Source organism: Asterias rubens, chromosome 3 (genome assembly GCF_902459465.1).
Source record: "Asterias rubens chromosome 3, eAstRub1.3, whole genome shotgun sequence".
NCBI lineage: Eukaryota > Metazoa > Echinodermata > Asteroidea > Forcipulatida > Asteriidae > Asterias > Asterias rubens.
Window position 1 is genome coordinate 1,940,585 of NC_047064.1, and position 9,086 is coordinate 1,949,670.

General features: G+C 36.8%; 1 protein-coding gene across 2 annotated transcripts; it reads left to right on the top strand.

Moving 5' to 3' along the window:
- The first annotated feature begins 1,211 nt into the window (after positions 1-1,211).
- Positions 1,212-8,388, top strand: LOC117288450 (homeobox protein HOX3-like). Of its 2 annotated transcripts, XR_004518881.1 has the most exons (3): positions 1,212-1,668; positions 6,457-7,663; positions 7,759-8,388. XR_004518881.1 is itself a non-coding variant. In XM_033769318.1 (2 exons), the coding sequence occupies exons 1-2, from the start codon at positions 1,212-1,214 to the stop codon at positions 6,936-6,938; spliced, it is 939 nt and encodes a 312-aa protein (XP_033625209.1). In that variant the 3' UTR covers positions 6,939-8,388. The 2 variants fall into 2 exon arrangements, 1 of the variants encoding a protein (XP_033625209.1); XM_033769318.1 differs by having other exon boundaries at positions 6,457-8,388.
- The last annotated feature ends 698 nt before the right edge of the window (positions 8,389-9,086 follow it).

The window sequence follows — 9,086 nt, forward strand, 5'->3', positions numbered from 1 at the left end:
TTCATCCTTTTTGAAGGCCGTCCTTTTTTGTTTACTACATTACTTGATAAATTGTCTGTGTATTTCTCAGTAAACTTACTACTCTTTTAAGAACTTGTAACTACAAAAAGTAGGTGGTGACCTTAAAATAAAGAATTGGTAGCCAGTTTAAAATAAAAATGCTTGGCGGATACCTTTGAAACAAATAAAAAAAATAAAAATAAAAAAGTCCCTCATCCTCCTCTTTATGGAAAAACCCGGACAATCAACGGTATATTTTTATACTTGGCATTAGCGTCAGTAATTTGTTTTGTTAATGTTAACACTGTGGTCTTTCGTTTGTTTCCATGACCTGCCCATGGATTGTCTTGGCATTGGTTTGCTTCCAACGAGTATTTCCGCACATCCATTACCACCTTCTTGCTTATATAGAACAACCAATTATTTCATTGTTATGATGGACACTTGAGGGGATGTGGTTCCAATCCTCCAGAGTTGCGTTTATTGGTTAAAGCTCTGCAGTCACACAGACCTTGATCGACCGGTCGAACAATAATGAGCTCTTGACTTTACAGCCAGTGTAACTTAAAAAGAACCCAGACACATCGACAAGGAACAAGGATTCCCTATGTTGTTATTCAAAACGTTGAGACCAAACCGGCTTTGTCAGAGCCAAAACTCGCTCAAAAGAGAATTATACGATGGTTCGACCTGTAAGTTTATTACTACTTATAGTTTAATCCGAACAAGATTTGTTTGTTTGTTTGAGGGGTTGTAAGCCCTAAGTGCTAAACACAGCTCGGTACTAACAGAGTAGCTCCATACCACCGACCTTTAGCACTTGACCTTACGGGGATAGTATGACCTTAAAGAGAGAATCGACTTTTTTATTACTCAACCCAAACAATTTCACTCATCTACTAAACCGTGAAGATCACATAAATCCAAACATAGCCATGACTTTCTACAACACTTAATTTTGCAGAAGGGGGGGGGGTAGTCCGTGTGGTATAATAAAGAGAATCTGTGTTTGGACGAAATCTGGACCTCCTCAGCAAAACTCATGTTGCAACATCAGTGCCGTAAAGAATCCCCGACTAAATGCCTGCTGTCAAACTGCCCTCCACTTCATTGGTGACAGACCTATATCACGTGACCCCTATCGGTGAAGACAGTCTGCTCAATAATTATGTCAGGAGTCTGTCGGAGGGACATAAATTTTCTCCAGGGCGATGAGCGCGATGCACAGCCCTTATTTTGACAGCACGGGTGAGTTCTACCATAGCACAGTCTCGGAGTCCGCGGCCTGCCGCGGCTCTTCTTCGGGCGGCAATGGATACGGCTATGCCCACAGCCCACGGTACTACAACATGTATTATAACACCGCACCAGGAGGAGGTGGTGGTGGGGCCTACCATCCCATCGAGACCGACCCCGCGTCTGTCCAGTGCCTCACCGCACCGGTCGGGGAGCAAGGTTGTTACGGGAACATCCTTTGCGAAGCGGCAGCTACGGGGAATAGACCCCCGTCTAACGGCAGCTCTGACTCGGCCGACGAGGAGGGGGACGAGGATGGATTGAACACCGGGGAAAGGTTACGGACGGCTGGGGGAACGACGTCGAAGAAGATCTACCCATGGATGACTGAATCGCGACAGAACAGCAAGCATAAGATCATTTCTGCAAGCGGTAAGAAAGCCATAAAACCAATACATTTCAAGATCAAAAAGAGTGAGCTAAATATGAAATGGCATATTCTTCTGTTTGAGATTCGAGAATGTTAGAGAGAGCTAAGCTTTCATTAAATATGGCATGAAACACACATCACAAGCCAGTAGTAATTAGTACTAAACTAAAACCTAATTAAGTTATTGTCAGTGTCACAAAATAAATCGCACATTCATAAGTTGTGTAAAAATAATTGTGCATTAATTAGTATTTACTGTGCATTGTTTGAATGATTTTCGTTAAAAAACACCAACATTATGTCAAAATTCGTTCTGAGACAAAAGCGTCTGAAAAACTAAAATCTTCCAGCTGAAATCGGGCCATGAAAACTAGAGAATTGCAACTCGTAAACAATCTTACAACTGTGTATTCAAACTTAGCTAACATAAGCTTTCATTAAATAGGGCATGAAACACACTACACCACTCGTAGTAATTAGTACTCAACTAAAATCCAAATAAGATAGTGTCACAAAATAAGTTTTGTAAAAATAATTGTGCATTTATTATGCATCTGTGCATTGTATGAAGCTTGAAATCGTTTGAATGAATGTCGTTTAGAAACAGCAAAATTATTTCAACATTAGTTCTGATAAAGAAAAATAAACGTTTTAAAATGATTGTAATCGGTAACTAGTCCTCTCTTGTGTTGCCTGAAATTGGTATTCCCCGTATTACGATTCGCAATTTGTTTCGTGTACTTGTGTTAACTTTTTTTCTTCAAGATTTGTTTCAAGATTTGAAAGCTTTAAACTGCTAAAAACCGTCAGCAAATACCTTTCCTACGATTTAAAGGCAGGAACACTCTTGGTAATTTTCAAAGACCGGTATATATCCCTTCGTGTAACATAATAACGGAACCTGTGGACCTTTGCAAGAAAATAATTAAAAGAAAAATATCCGTATTGTGTAGAACTGTGTGCTTTAAGATGCCCTGGAAAGGCTTCAAACATGAAGTCCTTCTCGTATTTAAGTTGTGGGGTGAAACAATTCATCTCTCTCTAAAGCAACAATATTTCGAAGGAAGTTGTTTCTTTTATCAACTCTTCAGTGCTCTTTAACAAGTGATGTTTACGGTCACTAATTTGATGAGTAATTGCCAAGGTATATATCCCCCATGGAACTTAGAATATTCGAGATGTATTCCTAACTTGTCGTGTCGACTAAATTACTGAAATGTTAGAGTTACCATGTTCGACAATGACATTTATAAACATAAAATTCAGCTATTCACGAACATAGCAAATGAAATACTGAAGAGGGAATATTGTCCTTGGTTGTGGCCACATCTTGGAGTAACCTCAGTACACTTGCCAACCGCTATTAAAGATGTCTTGATACCCGCACATTCTTGTGAATATCTGATCGCCAGACAACATTATTACCATTCTTAAAGAGATTGCTCAAAACTCATCCAGAGAAATAATTTTTTAACGAACAGTTGAATGAAGTTACAGATCCGTCGTTTTATATAGCATTTAAAATTAAAATGTATATAAACATTTATCATTAAAATTAATACATATATTTATTGGATGTTATAACATTACACGGAACTGAAACCACCAATAATGATTATAGATGAAACGTTGGCTTCCCCCATGTGTCGTTATAAATGACCCAATTTATGTTATATTTCAAAACTTTGTAGGCATCCCATAATGGCAAAACACTCTACAAGTTACTGACAGTTCCTACCTAAAACCCACCCAAAATGTCTCCCTGGTAAGCACACGTTGCCTCACAGACAAAATGTGTTTGAATAAAGTCTAGTGCTTACAATAAAACTAAAACGGCAAGTTTACTTAGTCAGGTTTAAGCTAGCAAATCTTGCCTGCGTAATTGCAAGAGTTTGCATGAGTTCTTTGTGTAACTTTGTCAGCACTTTTCAAGTCAACTTTCACTCGAGTGTTGATGTGTCATTATCAAAGGGGTTCGTGTATGATAACAAAGTTCAAATTCCGTGGCATGCCCAGCACACACACTGATAAAATTTAACATTTGCATAAATGCAAAAGTATTATATTACTTCAAGTCCGGTCAGTGTAGTTTACAAACCAAAGCAGGAGGGAACATACACATTAGTTATATTCAAAACTGGTCACACTAATAGAAATGAATTAGAATAATGTTTTTGTTTTGTTTTCGAATTGCAATTTGTATAAAATATATTAATATTATTTATCGTATTGATTTCAACTGGCTAAATTTACGGGAAATGTACAGAGGATTTGATTTCGATAATACTTTATATTATATTATATAATTTTTTTTTTTTTTTTAAATGTCACCTGCTGATACTGGTGGTGACACACCAGCTTCAAGGGAAACATTGGTCAGTTTTGCCAGCTTTTGATCAATATTATTTGTAATGTTATGTGTAGTCGCAATATTTGAAGAGTGATCAAACCGTCTTTGGACCATGTCAATCGAATGATTAAGGTGCAGAACTAATAATATATTGATTTATTTACTTACTTAGTTTTTGATCATTTAATTTTCATTAACGTATGTTACGGGGTCATTTGTTTTTGGTTTGTTTTGGTATAAAAGGCGAGTGATATTATTAAAAACGCGGCGTATCGCTGCAAATTAAATAATGTATTAATATGTTTATTATAAATAAAACTTGTCATTAAAATGAATTAAAAAAAAAAAAATGAAAAATCTTGAAAACTTAAAAACACAAACTAATTAATAGATCATAGTTAATTGCCCTAGCTCGTGTTCCCTTTTTAACATGAGATGTTCATCGGGAAACAGACCTTCATAAATAAAACAAAGCAAAACAAAAACTGTTTCGTGTACTTACGTTATAGAGATTGAAAACAAGCAAACAATAGATACGCTGACGCAAAAACTAAATTGGCAACATCCAACTAGGATACGTGAAATGTGAACTCCATTGCCCAAGTAAAGTTTGTCTTGTATGTGGCCCTGTCAAAAAAAAAAACTATATGGAAGAATAAGGGGATCCCTTGATTTGTAAAGGTTTGAGAGTTAATTCGAATGAAAAACAAACAAACATGGAGACAATGCGACCAGTGTCTTTGAAGAAAATGCATAGGGGCTTACGTGTGCTAATCACTCTTATTAATAAATAATGTCAATATAAACTTACCTGGTTAAAATCTGAGAAATACAGCAGCTTTCGATGTAAAATCATTCAATGTTAATATGGAAAATATTCTTAGTTGTTATGCCCCAAAATTTGAATCTGAGAACTAATACTGCAGTAACGTTTCTAAAATTGTGTATTCATATGTTTTGCGATTATTCTTCATGCGTGAACAGTTTGCTCCGGATATTCGGCGATCTCTCAAAAACGTGACAACCTTTTCAAATGAAAGGTTCTTAAGTAGAATATTTTGTATACAGCTATACTTCTGCAGCCGTCTTAAAAAAAAATATTTCTGCATTTTACATTTCTGTATTTTACAATTTCTTCGTTTCGAAACAGCATCATTTGTTTAAAATCCTCGTGTAAAAGTGTAAAAACCTCGCGTCTTTAACAGTAACTAATGTTTTATTAAAGTCACCTGGAAATATATATTTTTTTTTTCAAACATTAGAGAACGATAAAATAATTTTTCTGAGTAATTGTTTGTAACGATTTATATGTTTTAAAAATAGATTAAGTTGTTTGGGGGTGACCCCGCCTACTAATTGTGTGACGTCAATCGAGGCAGACTCCTGCCTTTCATCAAACACACGTACGTGGTCGTGAGTTTGTACGTTTCGAAAAAAAATTGTTTTCTTGCATTTCCGGAAATGTCGACCACGTGCATTGCTGCTCTGGATGCAGCAAAACAACTAAAGATGGGGTCAGTTTGCAAAGTGGTCCGGTACGACGTCTTTTCCAAATATTTTAGTGACAAAAGCTTTAGTTTGACAAAATACCACTTTCAGGTGACTTTAACTTTTCGGATACTTTGTTTTTGTTTTTTTGTTTAGCTTGAGTTTAAAAGCTTTTTATGGCGTAGCCGGACAAACTGAATTAAATCACAAAGCTAAGCATTACACATTGTGCTTTTTATTTACTTTCATTAATAGTTTGGGTATATTTTTCGTGTTTTAAGGTTTTACCAATAGAGTTGAAACAATTAAAATCGGTTTGGATTGGTCATAATGTTTACTTGAAAGTTTACAGTGAAATAATTTAAAAAGGATACTCGTTTATTTTGTTGTCAAATAGCGACAGTTGTGGAACGGCCTGATGTTTGGAACTGGTACGCAACAGGGCACTATTGGTACTCTCCTTAAAGACACTGGACACTTTTGGCCATTGTCAAAGACCAGTCTTCCCACTTGCTGTATCTCAACATAATGCATAAATAAAATAACAAACCTGTGAAAACTTGAGCTCAATTGGTCGTCGAAGTTGCCAGACAATAATGAAAGAAAAACACTTTGTCACGCGAAGTTGTGTGCTTTCAGATGCTTGATTTCGATACCTCAAATTTTAAATCTGAGGTCTCGAAATCAAATTCGCAGAAAATTACTTCTTTCTCGAAAACTACGTTACTTCAGATGGAGCCGTTTCTCACAATGTTTTTTTTTACTATCAACAGCTCCCCATTACTCGTTACCAAGTAATGTTTTATAATATTAATTATTTTGAGTTATTACATTAGTGTCCACTGAATTTAAATTGTATTATTTAAATAAATCTGAATGTGATACCGTATATCACAAGTTTAGACTGGTAATCAATCAGATGTAATCAATCAATTATTTATTTTCCTTTCAGAGAAAAAGAAACAGCTTGAGTTAGCAGCCAGTAAGCGCAACCGGACCGCATTCACCAGCGCCCAGCTCGTCGAATTAGAAAAAGAATTCCACTTCAACCGCTACCTCTGCCGTCCCCGTCGAATCGAGATGGCTGGATCCCTCAGCCTGACGGAACGTCAGATCAAGATCTGGTTCCAGAACAGACGGATGAAGTACAAACGAGATGCTAAGGAGAGCGAGCGAGCAGAGAGAGGGATTAAAGTCTCAGACTCGGTACTGGCTCGCCAGTCAGAGAGGAGCCCACGGTTCATAGCCGCGAGCGGTGCCTCTATGATGTTAAACTACCCGCCGGGAAACGGCGTGGTCGCCCCCGGTGCAGGTGCTGCCTCGCAGTGTATGGATGGAAGGAACTTTCATCATGGAGGGGGAGGAATATATAACCGTTTCCCCTACCCGCAGGAGCAAACAATGAATGCATCACCTAGACTCACAAATTTGTGACAAAACGGAAGCAACCCCAAAAGGTCATCCATGGACATGATAGTTTTTTTCAAGAATGATGGCCTAAAAGTTACGTTTCTATGCAAATAAGAACACTTTTGTCGTCTAGTTCGTGTGCGTATGGCAATTGCAATGATAACGTTAAGACCAATCTACCTTCTGTGGACAGCGTCGTAAACTATATCACTGGTCTTTTGACATACGCATGAACAATCGACAGAAACAAAACGCTTTATTTATTTCGAATAAGTTACAAACTTTTTCGTAAGTATTTTGTATGGCCAAGTTCGACTTAAGTCAGCTCTGTTTGGACTCAAAGCTAGTCGACTTGTTGGAACCAGCCTACCTATACTTGGAACAGTCACATAATTGGTTATCAAAATGCATTATTACAGCACAGTGCAGAGAGTACCAGTTATAATGTTGATTCGACATTATTCACTTAGACTTTTTTTACCAACTTTTGCAACAACAATAATTATTGAAATAAAAAGCTATCCATAAAAACAATTCGGGGTACTGTTCGTCAATAATAGCCGAGGAACGCAGATAAGTTAACTTTCGTGCACTTTGTGGTAAAAGCATGAAACTTGGCAAATATATTGTAAACTTTACACCAAAACATGCAATTTTAGATAATTTTAGATTTGGCCTTGGGTGGACTTGGCGGCCATTTAAAATGGCCGCCAATTCTGATATAAAACTACATAATACTAATTTTAAGGGTAAAAATGAATCTTTGATTTGGCCTTGGGTGGACTTGGCGGCCATTTAAAATGGCCGCCAATTCTGATATAAAACTACATAATACTAATTTTAGGTACAAATTAACAAAATAGTCCGTGTGTGTTCGATGTAGATTTCATAAACTCGTCCAAAACATAAACAAACTGACCACTGTTATGATTGCATTGACTTGACATGGCTTGCTTGGGTGTTTCGCACTTTAACTTCAGTGCGCATGCCCAATGCGCATCACTAATCAACATCTATTGTTTAATCGATGTGCGAACTCGATTCATTATGACACTGTTGTAATCATTTGGACAATTTGTGAAGTTGTTTTGTATCAATTCAAGGAATTAAGTTCTGAATTGATTTATGTTATTGTCCCACGTGATATTGTGACTCAATCCAACATTAATGTGTTGAATGTTTTTAAACGAACCTCGAATATTGGCTAAAATCACTCTAATCTTGCATATGTCCACAATAAACCACGTGGGTAAATTTCCAAGAGATTGAATAATTATTATTACATGTTTTTCTTTCTATGTTTGTAACTGCTCAAGTTGTTCGTGAAGGTTGGGAATGCATTTCGGTCAGTCGAAGAACTGACTGACCGACTTTGACCAATGAGGGCAGTGTTTTATGAGTATATTTCAATGTCGAAAATTGTGGTCATATCATTCATAAGCTTTTTTTTTTAGACATGGCCGACACAATGCTACAACACTCTAAGGTTTGGGTCAATTTGTGTATATACACCCAAACCAAACAGTACACACTCTTATCACGTCCGCCATACCTCAAAGAGTTTGTTTCGAATAGGGCTACTTTTTAACAGTCGCACAACTTAGGCTAATTTCTTATGAAAAGGCAATACTTCATACACACAAAGCATGGTTTGTAATTATTGTTAGTGTCGGTGTGGGGGGGGGGGGGGTAATGAAGTGTTTGAAATATTTTTTAAAGACATACAGGTTTTTTAAATTGTATAAAATAAAAATGTGTATTCTTATTGTTCTCGAGTTTATTCGCACAGACATTTGAAGGGTTTCTCAAAATGACAAATAATATCAGAAAGCAAATGAGAAAGTAAAAAAGTATTGAGCCCCTTTTGGTAGAACAAAACATGCCTGTGCTTTATTTTGTTGGCGGGCTGGTGCAAGTCAGTTTTACAACAGCATGATCTCAATATGTTTTTGTTTTTTTTTCTTCTGAAAACTATAACTATTTCCTTTTGTCAACTTATAAACAGTTTGAAAAATAAACATGTTTTACCTTTATATAGCTGGAATCAAATTGGTAGATAAACAAATCGTAGTACTCTACTGTGTTAACCCCCCCCCCCCCCCCTTCCTGGTTGTTAGACAGAGCGGTAACATTGTTTTGGTCGTCTTCTATTTTAGAGAAGTCTCCATTGAT

Coding starts and splice junctions, on each gene's coding strand:
- LOC117288450 (XM_033769318.1), top strand. CDS start 1,212: ATGAGCGCGATGCACAGCCCTTATTTTGACAGCACGGGTGAGTTCTAC. Junction 1,669..6,456: donor TAAGATCATTTCTGCAAGCG/GTAAGAAAGCCA, acceptor TTTTCCTTTCAG/AGAAAAAGAAACAGCTTGAG.